The sequence below is a fragment of the Falco naumanni genome, chromosome 19 (assembly GCF_017639655.2).
Source record: "Falco naumanni isolate bFalNau1 chromosome 19, bFalNau1.pat, whole genome shotgun sequence".
Lineage (NCBI taxonomy): Eukaryota > Metazoa > Chordata > Aves > Falconiformes > Falconidae > Falco > Falco naumanni.
In genome coordinates this window covers 738,080-755,188 of record NC_054072.1, presented here as the reverse complement: position 1 = coordinate 755,188, position 17,109 = coordinate 738,080, and the positions used below count along the sequence as shown (strand labels likewise).

General features: G+C 45.5%; 1 protein-coding gene across 12 annotated transcripts in view; it reads right to left on the bottom strand.

Moving 5' to 3' along the window:
* Positions 1-316: 316 nt before the first annotated feature.
* The window catches only part of AAK1 (AP2 associated kinase 1), an 85,447-nt gene continuing 68,654 nt past the window's right edge, over positions 317-17,109 (bottom strand). For 6 of the 12 annotated variants that reach the window (XM_040617827.1, XM_040617829.1, XM_040617832.1 and 3 more), the window contains 2 exons: positions 16,530-16,634; positions 317-6,668 (listed from right to left, as the gene is read on the bottom strand). In XM_040617827.1, coding sequence (XP_040473761.1) covers positions 5,509-6,668; positions 16,530-16,634 — 1,265 coding nt within the window. In that variant the 3' untranslated portion in view covers positions 317-5,508. The other 6 variants (XM_040617831.1, XM_040617833.1, XM_040617835.1 and 3 more) reach the window with 3 other exon arrangements.

Here is a 17,109-nt window from a genome sequence, read left to right as displayed (position 1 = left end):
TTTGTTCTGCACCTCCTCTCCTGCAGCAGCAGCTCCCAGGCTTGCAGGGAGGGCTCAACAGCTCTGCACTGCCTGTGGCTGTAGCATTGCCCTAGATATGAAGGCTTCTCTCCTGTAAACTGGAATATCCACTGCTCAAAGCCTCTGCTTAAAGCAGTTAAGATCAGTTTGACTAGACAACTGCCAGATAAAATAGTAGGGACAGACAGAGTTCAGTACCTTGATAGGAACAACTGGTTACAAACCAATTTCTTTGTATCCAGCAAAAATACTTCACACAGGGAGGGGAGAAGGAAAGCACAGCAGCGAGGATGCATTGTAATCAGATACAGTTTTAATAAAATGTACATAAGTTTACAACTCAAACGTTTCTTCATGATTACCAGAAACACAGATGATCACACCCGGAGTGCAAAACTTGACTCCATCAAATCTGCAAGTCAGAGGTACTTCCAAGACCGCTAAGAATTACCTTAATCACCAACACAGTGCAAATGAAACACTGCTCTTAGGACACGAGCCACAGATTGTTTGTCACAGTTAGTGGAGAGCACAGACGCTTCCAGCTCCCCCTTCTCCATCCATGCAGAAACAAGGGAGTTTCTTTCACTGCTGGACTCAGCGTGCAGTGATGCTCTACCAGCTGCATCCTACACCGAAGCAAGCACCCTGTCCTCCCCACCCCTGCAAGCAATTATTTCTCCCTTTGGAGGGGAGAGATTGGGGAACAGTGGATCATCATTATCCCTCTAACTTCACAGGGGAGTACTTCTCAGTTGGTGTGTGGGTGTGAGAGTATTTACCCTACCTACAATGGAAACTACAGACTGTAGCTTATTTTTAGAAACACTAACAGAGCTGATCAGGTTTCAGGAATGTGTTTCAGAATGGAACAAGATTTCACTGTCAAGATACTACTGTAAAAATGCTTTGGAGTCTTTTAGTGTACTGAAAGGCCTTGATTTAACACCATGAGAAAACAAAACAGAACAAGAACCCACAAAAATTCAACTCCCCAACACAAGAGTCTTTGGTGGAAGCTGAGTTAAAGTAATTGATTACCACTTTGGAGTGATTGAGAGTTCAGCAATTAAACAGATCTCACTCAGTCTTACTTAAGTCACACTGAAGACATGCTTCAAGTGCTGTGTGTCATGATTGCTTACACGGGTTTGCTGTTATGACCTTAGTATCACCTATTGTTGCATGCATAGTGTGCATTACAGATTGAGTGTGCGCTGGCTTCCAGAGATCAAGATTGTAAACTCAAAACCAAGTACGACTAGTGCTGAGCTGGCTGGAAGGGAGAGGAGATATGGGGACAGCCCCAAAAATACTGCGGCAGGCTGCGGAAAGCACAGGTTAACACCATGGCAGCTGGTCCCGTTACGTGCATTGTACAAACATCATGGCAGTGAGGCACAGAGAGCCAAGCCAACTGCTTTTTTTTTTTTTTTTTTTTTCCCATGCAGAAACTCTGATTAATCACTTTGAAGAGAGACTTTAAGTGCATTCAAGCTGAAGTTGGCAATGGATAAGAACCAGTTCCTTTCCCTGCATGAATCTACGATTGTCGCAGGACTGCAGCGATAACTGTGGGCCTCTAGCCGTGCACAAGGACCCAGGGCAGTTAACAGAATTTACTACAGCTTTAAAAAAAGATAAAACCAGTGGTTCTGTTCAGAAAACCAACTTCAGAACACTGCATTGAGGCCGTACCGGTCTTATTTCATTACGATCACCGGCTGCAGGGCAAAGAAAACAATTAGCGCTATTCTTCCACATTCATTAAAACCAGTAAGCTTCAGAGACTATGGAAGCGAAATTTCCACTTACAATTCATCATGCTGAAGCTGCAGTACTGGTAGTACAGGATTAGGAGGAATACAGGCTGGAAACAAGAAGGATATCAGACTAACAGGCACTGAAATTCAGTTTTCTGACCATAACCGAAAGTCCCATTACTTTATAGGTCACATGCAGAGATACAAACAAGCTGCCTCCATTCCCCAAAAGAGATTTAAAACCATTTAAGTACTAGATGTACACTGGCAGGATCATTAGCTTCTGGGTCACGGTTAGCTTGCTCTTTGTGTAAAGTGCTTGAAGAACATAAAAGCTGCCAAAATGCTAGCTGAAAATTCAGCCTGACCCGACCTGAATCAGGGCTGTAAACAAGCCCGCACACCTCGCTGCGCCTTGGTGCATTTTCCCTTTCTCCCTTGGCTGGCAGTGCAGGATAGCAAGGTCTGAACTACACGCAGCTCATCTCCGCCTCGCCGACACGAACACACACGCAAGAGGCAAGGGGCTCCAGACCAAGCATGAAGGTGAACAGGCTAATGCTTCTCCAGCATCAGCTACGTGAGACCTGGACGTGGTACTGAAAGAAGTTTCACAGAATTGTCCAAAAGCAATTTTTCAAGTAACATGAAGGAAAGGAAGGAGAACCTGAATCCAGTTAGCAGAGGTAATACCTTGAACTGTCATCTTATACATTGGTACCTGCTCACCCCAGCAAAGCATCTCCCTGTTCCACAGATTCATCCCTGCACCACCAAGGCCTGGCCTCCCTTCCAGCAGCTTTCTGAGCAAATTGAATAGCTCGAGGCCAAATTCAGCCTCCTGGCTGCACGCATGGCCATGATGCAGGCTGTGTGCTGAAATAAATCTGGGCCCTTGTGCCCAGTCTCCTCGGTATCCCTTGAATTCACAGTTTGTTATCCCAGTCATTCTCAGCATCTCTCACTGATCCAGTCCAGCAACAACCGATTTGGGGGTATATATTTAAAACAAAAACAACTGCCTTTTGGGTATATACTTAAATGGAAAATTGACAACAAAACATAATAAACAACAGCCTCATCTTTGCTGGAAAAATATGTCGAGGGAAATCCAGAAATTTCTTTACAGTACTTCTGTTTTCAAGAGGTGGTGACAGAGGATAGAAAAATCCCTAAACCACCGGTATGCACCAGTATTACTTAACTCAGAGCACAGCAGAGCAGGGCAGGTTTCTGGCTCCACACAAGTTGACCTGACCTGGGCTCGGCAGATCACTATTCACCAGCAACTGGGCTGTGCAAGCCAACACAGCCTCCCTGCTTCCAAGTATCCTCCCTCCCCACCCCAGGGCTTTAAGATCTTAAGAAGTCTATGCTTCTCCCTCTCCCAGGCAATCCCCACACCTAGCACAATCAGCAGAACATTCAGCTCGTCTCTTGCAAGTGAAGGTATTTTGGAGGGGAACTGAGTTCGGGGAGGGGAAAGGAAACAGAGCAGTCGGGGTAACTCCTGTTTGCAGATGCTTCGCTAGTCAGCTCCCAGCATTCAGGGTTTTTTCCATCCATCCTCCCCTTATGCTGCTGGGCTTAGAAGTCAGCAGCACGTCAGCCCCGGACTGTGCAATGTTCTGCTTTGTTTAAGCAGCTTTTACGTGCATCTTTACTATGCCTATTGCATTCCTTTAATACTTATCTGGACAATGGACAAAGCTATGTACTGGAGGCCATGCCAGGTTTTTTTCCCTGCAAAACTAGACTGAAGTCTGTTTTCGATGGCAGAAGCTCTCCCAGGTGTGACCCCAGTGAGTCAGGAGGAGCTACGGCTGATCCTTCCCTCTCTTAGAGCGACAGTACTCACAGTACTTTCTCTCTGAGTACAAACACATCAGAAAGCAGGCAGGGCAGGAACCTGCTCTACGTACAACCAGCCCTGATCTCAGCAACCTACCCATTGCTCCAACAAGTCTCCTGCAAACACCAAAGACCTCAAAGCCACTTGCAGGAAACACCCAAACGCAAAATACTATGTCCTTTGCCCTCAGTGCAAGCTCCAGCTCACATGACAATGAACAAAGTCCCTTGAGAAGTGGCCACCCCAAGGCTTTTAAGAGACTTGGCCAGATGCCACTAGAGTAAATGGGGATTTTTTCCATGAATGTCAAGTCCTTAAAATTTTTTTTTCTTAGGAGACATTCTGCAGCACCAACACCCATTAGGAGGATGGATTATGGCACAGCAAAGATTCATCAGGGACCGGGAGCCCAAAGAGTCCCTGTAACTGGATGTTTTGAAAGCCAGTCCACACTTACAAGTAGCCTTTGCAGGCCAGAAATAGCAGATCTAAGACAACTTATGCAACCAGGCATTTTGCGAAATAAAGATGAGAGGTTTGTTTCACTCTTATCTCTGTCTTACGTTAGTGAGAAGAGAAGGAAGCAAAGCCTGCTTTGTTTCTGCCCAGCTGCCAGCCCAGGCATTTTTTTTCCTCTAAATGCTATATTGGGATTCACTACATTGATGACCGAACAAAAAACAAGTTGTCTTTCTCTTTGGAAACATGGTAGAAAGCACAGTATTTCGGAAACAGAGCAAAGATCACCAAAGGAGTGTGAATGGATTTTGTTTAGGTTCATCCTCAACAGGAAAACAAAAGGCAGAATTTACAAACACAGAGTCAAGCTCTCTGCTAGTATAAATCAGTCTAACCAGATTGCAGCCAATGCTGAATTACACCACTGAGGTATGTAGATCAGGACACCTATCGAGTTATTTGCATAATAAATTTTTCCATAAGGCGTATTTTTAATACTGTAAAAATGCACGGCTCTCTCCTTCACAACACCATAAGCAGATTTCTGGGTCCTACACTTTGGCATAAACCAGACAGGAAATATGCAAGTAAAACTGAAAGCTCTGCCCAATCACTCGATTTTCCAACCAAGAGCAGTAATAACAGCCTGACAAATCACTTTGCTGAAGTTCACACATCTGAGCGTTTGCAAAACAAGCGACTGAAGTCACTGTGGGTCCTTCCGCCGACTCCTCTGGGCTCCAGCACAGGCCCCCAGGCAGAAGCACTTCCACGTGTTAACACGTCACAGCGAGCAAAGAAATGCTGCATGCGCGATGCCACGGCTCTGCTCACGGCAGCACTGCACAAACCTGGTGCCAGCCATCGCCTGCCCCGCTCCCACGCCGTGTGCCTATAACCTACAAACGCACACAGCTGAACGGCTCCGGAGCCGCGGCTGCCAGGCAGCAGGGACAGACAAGCCCCCGCTGATAAGAGAGAAGTCGCAATAACCCTTTAACCTGTGTAATCGCTTCATTTCCAGAGCACTAGCAAGTCCGGCTTGACTTGCTCTGTAATTAATAAACCTTTTCATTCATCTTATAATGCATTTCCCCAGCCAGGACCAGAAAATACAGAATATTACTGGTTTGGAAAAGCATCTAAAAAATAAATGGGGGGGAAGACAGTGAGAGGAGGAAGGTAAGAAGCAACTGAAAAGGATATGAAGATCCTGAGATCCAGGCATTCAGACTAACTAACATAACTTAAAATGGTTCAACTATGTATCACTGCAAATAGAGTTCTGACCAAAAAAATAATAATTTTTTTTTTATATATATATATATTGCTATGTCATTCATTTCAACTAAAAGGTTCAAGGTCGTGCGAGAGGTGGTCCTGTGGGAAGCACACCTCCGAGCTCACAGCAGATTAAGGCTTTTGCTTTCCCGCTTTGGAAGGAAAGGGTGCTGAAGCAAACGGATCCCCGCCGGGCAGGTCTGTAGTCCTGGAAGACAGAGGGGCAACAGCAACAGATCCTGCTATGGCCTGCCTGTTGGTCTGAGAAACCACTTTGTAAGCAGCTATGGGCCTGGCTTCGAGACCCTGTCCGTCTTCTGGGCTGTAATGACGGGAATATTTTGACAAGGACTGTGGACGGAAAGGCTTGCTAACCACAGAGCCCAGCACGGCTTCCTGGGGCAGCGCGTGTCCTCCTTGGTTTCTCTCACTGGCACTGCCGCCCTGCTCCTGCGGCACACCTTTAGAAGGGATGCTTTCCTGCGTCTCCATAGCTCTGACAGAAGAGGGATGAATATTGCTTAGCTGAGTAAACCCGGCAGAGGGATACTGAGGTCTCGCCGAGGCCATGGACCCACGCGTTGCCGAATCCAGGCTTGGGAACATTGGGTTAGCTCTGTGTTGGACATCACCTCCTTGACTTAGGAAAACGGGTGATGCAAACGGTTCCTTAGCCATACTGTGGGAAGTCAACTCTTCCACGCTTTTCTTTTTAGTGAAAGGGGCTCTCAGAAACACATCTGCTTCTTCTGGATGTCTAAGAGCCACGTTGCCCTTGGAGATAAAAGGAGCTTTGGTAAAGACATCCACCTCATCAGGCACTTTTCTTGAGCTTCGAAAAGGAGCCGTGGCAAAAACATCCGGTTCGTTAAAAACCTCCCCGGTGTGCAACTGGAAGGCAGGGAACAGCGTCTCCCCTGCTCTAGCCTGGGAAGACTGGGAGTGGGGATCTTCTTTGGAGGCCTCACGTCTTTCCCTGGGTGCAGGCTGCAGGAACCCTGTGCACAGCTTGCAGGTTTCCTCCTCCTCTTCCGAATCCATCAGTAAAGGCCTGGACCCACTGCAATCCAAGATATCTCCTTCGTGGTCCGTCCCCTCGCCTTCACTGCTGTAGAAGGAGCTGTTGCTTGAAGGGCCATCTCTCGTTACGTAGTCTGACTCTGAGTTGTGCTGTGTTTTCACCGCCAGCATCTCAGACTGACCCTTGTACAAAGCAAGTCCATCACTGCCAGAAGGTCCTTTACAGAGTCCAAGAGCTACAACTGGGAATAGGGCCGGATCCCTCTGCAGACCTAAAAATGCAAGAGAAGAGTGTTACTCAACAAGCCCCATCTCCTTAGTCATAAATAAGAACGAAAGGTACTTATTCCACAAGAAACATCATGCTGTTCAGATTTAAATCACCATCACGCATGAAAAATGGGAAGGAGAGGGGGGGAAATAAAAGAAAATAAAAATGCCAGGGAAGGTCTCTATGACAGACACACAAACTGACACACAGCTCAGCATTGCTTCACAGCTTGGGGACACCACAAGCACCGGTTTTCCGAGATGGAAGATGTTTGACACACGAATGGGCACATCCAGCACTCCCAGCACCACTCCACAAGGTTTTCTCTGCCACCCACAATGACGACCACCATAGGAGAGGTTCCTGCTTCATAACACTGCTGCCTGGGGTGAAGCTCCAGCAAACAGGCAAGTTTTGTCGTTTCATTCTACACTGTTGCTTACTGACTGCCCTACAAGCAGATCTATAGCTTGGCATAGCCTCTACTTCTGTCAGCCATCCCACGGATACGTGGAATTACACTCGGGCATGTAAAATACACAGGGATGCCCTACAAACTGCCAGAGTAACACACACACTTCAAAGAATGAAGGTCAGCATAGAGCTTTTAATGAATCCTGGTAACTACAGCAGCATTAATTTAAACCACTGCGAGACAAGTGATTTTAAACACTCCATACCATGACTTCACATCAGGTTATCTAACATAACGATCTGGCTTGCTTCTGTGTTAGTGTAACAAGACAGAAGACTGCCCTCCTCCAGTTACAAGAGCCCAAGATGGGGTTGGTTTTGCCTTACAACTCACACAGACAGAACAGAAGATATCTTACCTTCAAAGAACTACTGGCAGGTTAGGAGTATGTCATTGGACTCATGTTAGCAAGAGGATAGGAAAAAGGCACATGAAAACTAAGCAGTATGAATTGCTGAACGAATGAGGAGGGTAAGGAGGTTGTTTGGTATCCACTGACCAACGCACCCCGCTGTGACAAAATAGCATCATCGCCCAGGTTACTCCTTTGCCCAGGTTAATTGTTCACATTTGCACACCCATCGCAGCCTGCAAGGCACCGCTTCTTGATCAAGTCTATAGATGCATGCAAGTTAACCCCTTCTCAGTCACTTCTCACAATTAAAGACACAGTAGTCGTTCATTAGGCATCAAAATCTGTATTTATTGGGAAACTATTCACTTAGATACATTACACTGCTAAATAAAGACAGTGTAGATATGTGAACATTTTATAAGTTACTCTACAAAAATACTATCTATCTTTCCTGAAGCCTATGTTGCCAGCAATGGTTTAACCTTAGCTGCTAATCTCAGATTACAGGAACAGTACGTCTACGGTGGTGTTTTCTTCCAGGAGGCTGGTTATATATTTACCAGGTATTATTGTGAGATTTTGAGAATACAGGCTGAAGCAGAGCAAGACCAGTTGTCACATCACGCAAATGCCTCCGAGTTACCCAGTCCTCATTGAAATGCAGCATACAGGAAAACAAGGAAAGGAAAAAGGCATTTATCACGGTGAACACTATGCCAATGCAAACCAACGGCCTGCTTTTCACAAGAACAGCACAAACAAGTCATTGGATCAGAATTTTCTCTTTAAAGTTACTTGCGTTAGTAGGTGTCTATGTCCATGTAAGTGGTGACATTTACGACAGAGCAAGAGGAGGGTTGACAGGACAGAAGCCTGTTTGCTCAGGACAGGAGCAGCATGCATCTCTGAACTTGGAGGCATTCTATGATAGGCAGAACGCTCTATTTTCAGAAAAATTACTTTCTCTAATGCTCTCTCTGCCCATCATAAACGAGAGGGGCACCAGACACTTGGAAGCCGTTTTCTCCCTTGCTGAGGCCAGTATAGGAGCTGTGAATTACTCTGGGAGGAAAAACATGAAGCGATGCTTGTTCCGGCCTTCAGTTAGGAGCTGGCTTCAGTCAAAGCTGCAAGGCAATACAGCACGAAGAGAAGGGCCCGGATAAATTGAAACCAATGAAAATGGGCACCACAATAGCAAAGCACAATGGGCTACCTGAGAAGTTTGGGGATTTACAGACAAGAGACGAGCACTATCTACACTCCCATGTTCTATTTTTCTGATGCTGAAGGACGAAGACCTGTTTTCCAGACACCATCCCGCAGAAACTGATCCCAGGCACCTTTTCTTTCCCGCATTCTTGGGCTGCCTCAGTTGGTTTCCTTTGACCGAAAGCGAAGGGACAGTCCCAGAAGGAGCTATGGCAGCATCACGACAAGAAATACAACATCATGCCAGCATTTTACTGTAGCTAACACCTGGGTGCACATTTAACTAGACCGTGGCTTAGACAGCTCCTCTCACAGTTGTTAATCTCGTATGTTAAGAGGTCCGAGCTACGTTTAGACACTGACATGGGCAATCAAAGCACAAAACCCCACCCCGCTCTGCGGAAAGGTCAGGTTAGAGCTAACGAGACAAGGTCACTGTGCGCCCATCAGCAGCCACAGCTACAGGCTTTGCAGATGAACGTTTCAGAGGCACATGCTGCGTAACTTTTAGCACGACAGAGAATTTAAGTCTGCCAGTGCCGACGGATGCTTCGGCAGGTCTGAGATCAGAGACCAGCGAGACCAAAGCACTCAAGGGACAGCTCCACGTGAAAAGGCATGGCAGTTTTGTTCTGTGTTACAGTAAAGGAGAAAAAGGGTCACTCCACGAGCTGGCAACAGCAGGAGGGTAAAGGACAAATCTCATGAAACTAAGACAGTGCCTTTTTGTTCGAAGCCCTGCCCCTTCCCTGCGATCACTCTGCTCCCATTCACACCAAGGGCACCGCTATGCAAGAGGCCTGAAAAGATGCAGGCAGATGGTTTGCTTGAATCAACACACAAAGCACCCACAACCCCTCGTGCAAAATGAGAAGACTCTTCTGCAGAGGCAGCATTTCCTAACATCTGCCTATGCCAAGACGGACACCACCAACAGGCAGCTGCCTCTTTTGTCCCCTCCTCCTCTGGACTCCCGAGATCTGTGTGTTACTTCATGAGGAAGCATCCATTACGTTTTCAATTAACGCTGAGGTTTTAACACCTGCACACTCCTAACAGCTGCAAGCTTTACAGCATTAAATCTTTACAGAAACTTGAGTTTATAGATGAGGCTTCTCCCTATCCCTGTACAACATTTGTGTATATCTTTTTTATTCCAGGGTCAGATATACATACTAAAAAAAAAAATCATAAACTGTATGCAGGCTCCTTTTCTGCAGGGAGAACCTTAGTCATAAAACCACTTATCACCTGGTACCCCAGGAATACACCCTGCATGAAGCAACCTGAAAAAAAGACCATCTGCCCGAGTTACAGCACTGACACATCGAATCCCCTCACATTTTAAAGGAAAATTGTGTACTGAAGTGGCAAAGCACGGAAATAACTGACACGAAGGCTGTAAAAGATTCACTTTCCCTATGACAAGGGTCTGCAAGGAGGCGGTCACCAGGATGATGATCTCATTTCTGGAGCAGAGCCCAGAACAAGCAAGTCAGGGGAGACTGAGGCATTCCTAGAGTCTACAGCTACTCTTCCACCGAGGAACAATCCTGATTTCATCAAGCCAAAGTCAGGAAGGTCTCAACACATGGTAACTGGCAGGTAAAAGCATAATTACTAAGAAGCAAGTTCGGCATTTAAAAAGGGACAAGAGATTTCTCATTCCTTCGCTCTTGAAACAGTAGCGGTTTTCCTTGTATTCCCCTTCCTAGAGGCAGTGTAATTAAAAAATACAGAACTACCCTCATACAGCGCTTTCAGCGAGGAGGTATCAAAGCAGAACGCCGAAGGTCAGCATGACCATTACTGTGTCACTGGACAACAACCGGGACAGCAGAATTCAGCATTTCTACCCAAAGCCACTGCACAGCAGCAGATCTGGGAGCAGATCTAGGGTTCTTCAGCTCCAGAAGACAAGGAATTTAACGCTCAAGTTTTGGCACACTTTGTACAGTCGTTTGCACCCTGCAAAGTGAGACAGGGCAGGTGTTAAACACACCCACCCCACGCACCGCATTCCAGCAGTTTATGAACAGACTGACCAGCTGGAGCCTAACTGCATCGTTCTGTTTCCCCTCATTTGCCCTGTGCACAGGGAAGTGTTACGTGTGCAAGTCACTTTTACAACGCAGCCTGTGACCATCTCAAAAAAAGCACAAGGCAAGTTTCTAGGAGTTAAACTCCCTCCTGCGCAGGGCAGGAGAACAAGTCTCACACATCAGTAATGTCCTTAAAACAGCCCCTGCCAAGCAACCCACCTTTCCTCCCACAGAACAAGCAGATCTGATGCTGTGCACGGAGCCAGCACTCCTGTACATAGGCATGCCTGTCCCCAGAGCTCAGCTTCTTTCAGTTACGGAAATGGACTACACAGGAACAAAAAATAAATACAAAGAAATTCCCTTTTTTCCATCCATCCCCCCCAGTCTACATTTCCTGCCGGAGTGATGCAGTTTCGATGTGCAGCACCCACACGCCTCAAAGAGAAGTCACAGGAGCCAGCCTCACCAACTACCGGTAACCGAGTCAACTGCTAAGCCTCGCTCAGAGCGCTCCGTCATGTCACATCCACGATTCCCCCACATCTGTGCCAGCTACTCCCCAACTCTGACTCCCATGAGAGCTCCTGGACTAGTAAATGCACTGGCTAAAGACAGTCACTTACTCCAGGCAGGCATGCACACGCTTCAGGTGCTACTGCAGCACGCTGTGTGCTCGGTGACGCTTTCTGTAGTCAGAGACCCCCACGCTCCACATCATGTTTGCATGGATACCCCAAAACTTGCTGAACTCTGTCTTCGTTCCGAATCGCAGCTGAACTTTCATTGTAATAACAGATTTTTTAGAATAAATTTTTAAATAAGGTGGTTTCAGAAAGTCACTAGGGGCAATATCCTGCAAACCTTCAAGCTGAAGAATGCCATCATCATTCATTTACAAGAAGCTCCCTCTATAAATAATTTTGCTCTATACAGAGATTCACTCAAGCTTGCGATGAACAGGCTCTTAGAGGACGCAGGTGGTCCGCCACAACGCCACCAGTGCCAAGATTCTTCCACCCATCTCAGACTTCTCCAGCAGGTTGGCTGGGGCTGCAGGCACTGTGCAAGTCCTCCATACTCGGCCGAGCCCCAGGGAACCCTCCAAGGACTCGGACAGCCCAAATTCAGGAAGCTGCACCTCCTAGTTTTGGGACAGATGCTCCCAACGCGGTGGATATTGCCAGAAATCACATAAATTTGCTGGTCTCTGAATTGTGGGTGTGATGCTTGTGCTCATCCCGGTAAACTGTGAACTGGGGAGACTCTCAAAGCAGGGGGCAGGTGGAAAAACCAAGCCCCCTGAGTAAACCAGAACCCACATCTGACTTCCAGCCATTCCTTTGAACACCTTGGTGCCCGAAACCAGAGTCTATCCTGGCACCCAAAGCACAACCTTGACTTGAAAGAAAACTGCTCTGCGCACTGGGGTTGCATTTGTAGTATCTATCAAAATAAGCAAACGCCAAGAACGCTACTACAAGCTTCAGCCTCCTAGGGCAGAAAGACTCCTCTGTCACCCTGACATGACACAGGGGGCGGAGAGGGGAATGACCCCGCTGTGATGTTGCTGACTGCAGGTTTTACTGCTACGTAACACCACCTGACCCTACAACCCTTGAAAGGGGACAGAAGCCTCTCCCACGGCTTCAGACTAGGCTCCAGCCCGAGCCACAGAGAGAACCATTCTTGGGCCGTTTGGGGAACACTGGGTACCACACACCTCCCGTGAAGACACTGGCTGGAAGTTCCATTTCCCTCAGAGCAGCAGCTTTCACACAAACCCTTCAACGCCCAAGCAGCATACCAACACGAACGTAACGCCCATAGGGCAGTCACATTTTTTGGAGATTAATCCCAAATTACCCACTCATTTCATCTCCCTCACATTTTCCATTCATTCCGCAAGTAAGTGGCGAGTATTTTCTGATGAAGGCGGTCTAGATAATAGACGTGTCTAAAAATGTACGCTTCCATTGTATCGTATTTCCCACCCAGATCCATGAATAGCTACTTGAAAAAGCAATAAAATAAACATTCACATCTGCTTATTTAATAGCATTATTAACAACCCAGTGCATTTATAATTTTTTCCAGAACCCTTGAACAAGCGCCATTAGATTTAAAATCTTAAACATTCTTTAAAAGTACTTTAATTCACAGAAATCTTTGTTTCTAATATACAGTAGATGGTTACTTTTTAAAATCCATTCTCTTTTCATATAATCTCAGTATCTGACTATACAATAACTTTCTATCTATAGCGTCTTCATGTTTTCCAGTCCAGCTTGCCTGTGCTTTAGGAATATAAAACAAAAAAATAATAAAGTTCTATCCACAATTTTACTAAGGTCATTTCCATAGTTCTCATGTAAAGCTTCTCTTGGAAAGTGCAGTATACACATGTAATGATACAACACACTTAAGCAATACTTTTATTATTAAGTGTAGGTTTTAAAAGAAGAGTAATGTAGAGCAGACACAATCGATGGTAGTTCTATTTACAGAATTTGTTAAACTAAGTGTCGGGAGGGGAACAGCAGAGAGACTGGAGATAGGAAAGGAGTCGTCACAAACTTTGATTTCTTTCCTTCTCAGCGAGAGGTCGGTACATACATATTTCAGTCGTTCATACTTTCGCACGTGGGAAACTGCACTTTTACTAATACAGCTACGTACACATACACAAGGTTAGCAGTAAGCTATTAATTATTCCACTACAGAGGAAGAGTCCTTCTGTTCAGAAAGAGCTTTCAAATACAAGATAGAAATTCTGGACTTCATGACCATAAGCCAATGAAAACAAGTTTAGCGTATCCAGCTAGTTGACAAACTAAGCGTGTGAAGGGAAAAAGAAAAGGTAAAACCCATCAAGTTGTAGCAGCACTTATTTCAAACCGTCTGAACCGAGTGCATGCTTGTTCCACAAAGAACAAGTGGAGTAAAGTCCACAGTAATCTTTGTCTACTGAAACAAATGGTTCCATACTTACTGGTTTGCACTATATGCAGTTACAAGAGAAAACGGGGAACCCAGAACAGATACCAGATGCTTGACTAAAACCATGATTAAAAATAAGACAGACAACCGTAGAACAATTTGTTTCATACACAATTTACAGTAGGTTGGGGGCATTCTTTTTTTTTTTTCTCTCCAGTCAAACACAGAAAAGTCGTCACAGAAAATACATCTGCTGCTGCTGCTGCAATGCCCTTTTCATCCAAAAAAGTTCGACAAAATGCTTGTCACAGCCATACTCACATGTATTTGGTTCAAAACCTTGTTATATTTCACTTAGGGTCATTTTTGCAGCTTTAACAATCTGGGGGTTTTTTTGTTAGGTGTTTTTTTTTTCTTTTTTCTCCCCTCCCCCAAAGAAGCGCAGTTCATTCACAAGCAGGATTGTTAAACAGCAAACCATTAGCTGGGGGCAGTCCGGAAAACTCTCTTCGTATGCACCATCACCAGAGGTACTAGGCCAGACAGCTTCGGAGGAATTCGATGCTTTCTCCTCCTCTGAAGCATATACTAGCAATTTGGAAACACCAGCTCCCCTACCCCGCGATCTGCAGGAGAGGGACGTCCCTACCGAGCTCACCTGGCCCCTTCCTCCTGCCCAGTCATCAGAAAACGGGAAGAAAACAAAAACCAAACCCAAAAACACAAACGCAAAGATTGAAACACAGTTGTTCACGCACTACTCTAAGGCGAAAGGAGTCTGTTGTACGCAGGGATCATACATCAGCTACAATTATCTAATTCATTTACAGTTAGGCTTTCCACGGTGCCATGTGTACATCTCAGCGGGGTGGCTAAGGACGGTGCAGACGGAACCATGACAGGTTTTTTTGTTTGTTTGTTTTTGTTTTGTTTTGTTTTTTACCAGCTGTAGAGAGGACTACCTGGAGAACTGAGACAGAATCTTTCCCAGGGCATGGGAAGATGGGGAGAAAGGTGGGCGACTGTCTCCTGTTGGCAGCTTTGTTTTTCTTTTAAAGGGGAGGAAAAAAAAAAAAAAAAAAAGCCCAAAAGAACCACAACTGAAGGTAACTCTTCTGGAAATGAAAACGGAGGATTAGGTACGTTACAGAAACTGCGTCTGCTACTGTGTCACTGCTACAGGTCTATGAGCTGATCCACCAGCAGTAAAGACCTGGCTATGTTGGGAAGACTGGACTCAGAGCTTCCACTGTTGTTTCTAGAATGCCCACCTGAAAGTGTGAGAGATAGGAATTCAGTATTGAACAGGACACACACACACGACAGTTTCAGATGTTCAAGATCAAGCAAGAAAGAAAAGAAAAATTCAAAAGCAAAACAGAAAGTTTGCTCAAGCTCTTCTCATTACTTGCATCACGATAGCAACAACACCCCCTGCTTGCTCTTCCACCCTCTCCCCACCCCCCCAACCCCAGCTCGCCAGGCTTGCACGGGAAAACATCACCGCAGCCAACAAACCTCTACAAACCATTTCTTTTCCCCAAGGTTTACAACCAAGCTGCAGAATTCTGTCCTTACTAAAGGCACTATAAAGCAATTACAAGAGCCCCCACAACCTATAAAAAGAACTATTCTAAGTTTTAAATCTTGAAAATTAGTTGCTGTTTTAAGAGCACCTCTGAGCTGCCAGCTACTTCAAGGAGAATGGAGCTACCACGTGGCTTCCTAGAACTGGTACTTTGACACTGAAGGGAAGATGCTCCTCTTTACTCAAGGTAGGCTATCTTGGCCCAGCTTGGCTAGAAATCTTCTCTCATTTTCAGCAGGAGCAGATTTTCTAAGGTCTCAGAACTTTTACTAATGAGCATCAGTCTTTGAAAGCTAGCATTAGATGCAGAGCAGGCATACAGCACATTCCTGCCATAAACAAAAGTGGGAGTTAGGGAAATAAGAAAAACCAAACCAAAAAGAAAAAAAAAAAAGTCACACAAAAGGGAGCCCTGGAATATGCCTTTAAACCTACGCTAGCATATGAAAAGCTGTAACTAAAACTTTTCAACAGCGTGACTGCAGAGGGAAGACCTACTTGACTGACCAGACTGCAAAAGGCTGCCTACTTCTGTCCCTGCAAGACTTACAAAACGCAGCACTATTATATGTCTCTTAATGAAATGCTGCTTCTTATACTGAGCCCGAACAAGGCTGAAACTGTTTGCAAAGATCACGTTGATGTGATCTAGGTGACGGGCACGCTGTGAAAACAAAACACTTTCCAGTTTCTGTCCTAAGGACTCTGACTGCTCAAAGCCCTTCAAAGGGCGTGGGTACCGGTCCACCAAACTTCTCACACTCAGTTCCCACAAGCACCTTTGAAAGACATCAGTCAGAAGTGAAAAAACTCTCTTTTAGCAGGAGTTTCAGAGTTATAAAGGATGATCATAGTCTCCCTTTCTTGTGCCTCACGCCAGGTTAACTTAAAAGTCGAAGGACCTTCTTTCACTGGCTTGAACAGTAAATAGGACCATCGGGGAACGCAGAGGTATGTGTGCGCCCTGCCTGGCAGGCTGGTAGGAATTACTTCACGGGACCTAAAGATACTTGCACGCCTCTATTATCTTTTTGGACATGCAATCTTCTCACAAACAGAGAATCTAGAGAAATTTCAAGGCCAATGCAAGTCAGAGAACAACTAAGCTCACTAAATACTACGGTGATAGCACCTTACAGTTTACAATTTGAACTAGTTCACGTGTGCTGCAGCACCATTGCCCCAGAACTAATTTATGTTAATTGTTTTCTTTTTTTCCTTCCCTTTTTCACCCCCACATCCTGGCTTACCTTGTGAATTTTTGGATATCAACACTGGAATTGGGTCAAACTCATCTTCTGTCACTTTTTCAGAGCCCTCAGGAGCATCAAAGCCTGATATCAGGTTAGTATCTTCTGCAGCATAAAGGAGAAACAGAGGTAAAGAAGCAAAGATAGCAGAGAAGGCTGGTTAGAATTGCTAAAAAGTGTTAGAACATCTTTATGTTTTCTGAGACAGGGTTTAGAAACAGGAGTTTCATTTCAAAGGTGAAATAAAGTTGATAAGTCTTTGGTAAAAGAAGGTAAGTAAGAGAGCCAATTAAATACAGAAGTAGAGAGGAAAAAAAAAAAACCCAAAACAAACCAAAAAGCAAGCCAAGTCATGAGAACCAAAATAAAATTCAGCCGATCTGAAGGCTTAACAACTGGCATAGTTCAAAGCTGTGGTAAAAGCCTGCAGCTTAAGCTCCCGAGGACCAGAGGTGCTCCTTGCCATCGTCCAGTGCTGTCAGATATTAGTACAGTTTAAGAGCGCAATCTGGCTCTCCTGCTACCAGCTCTCATGCACAGGGAGAAGAAAAGGGCTGGGGGGAAAAAACAAAAAATCACA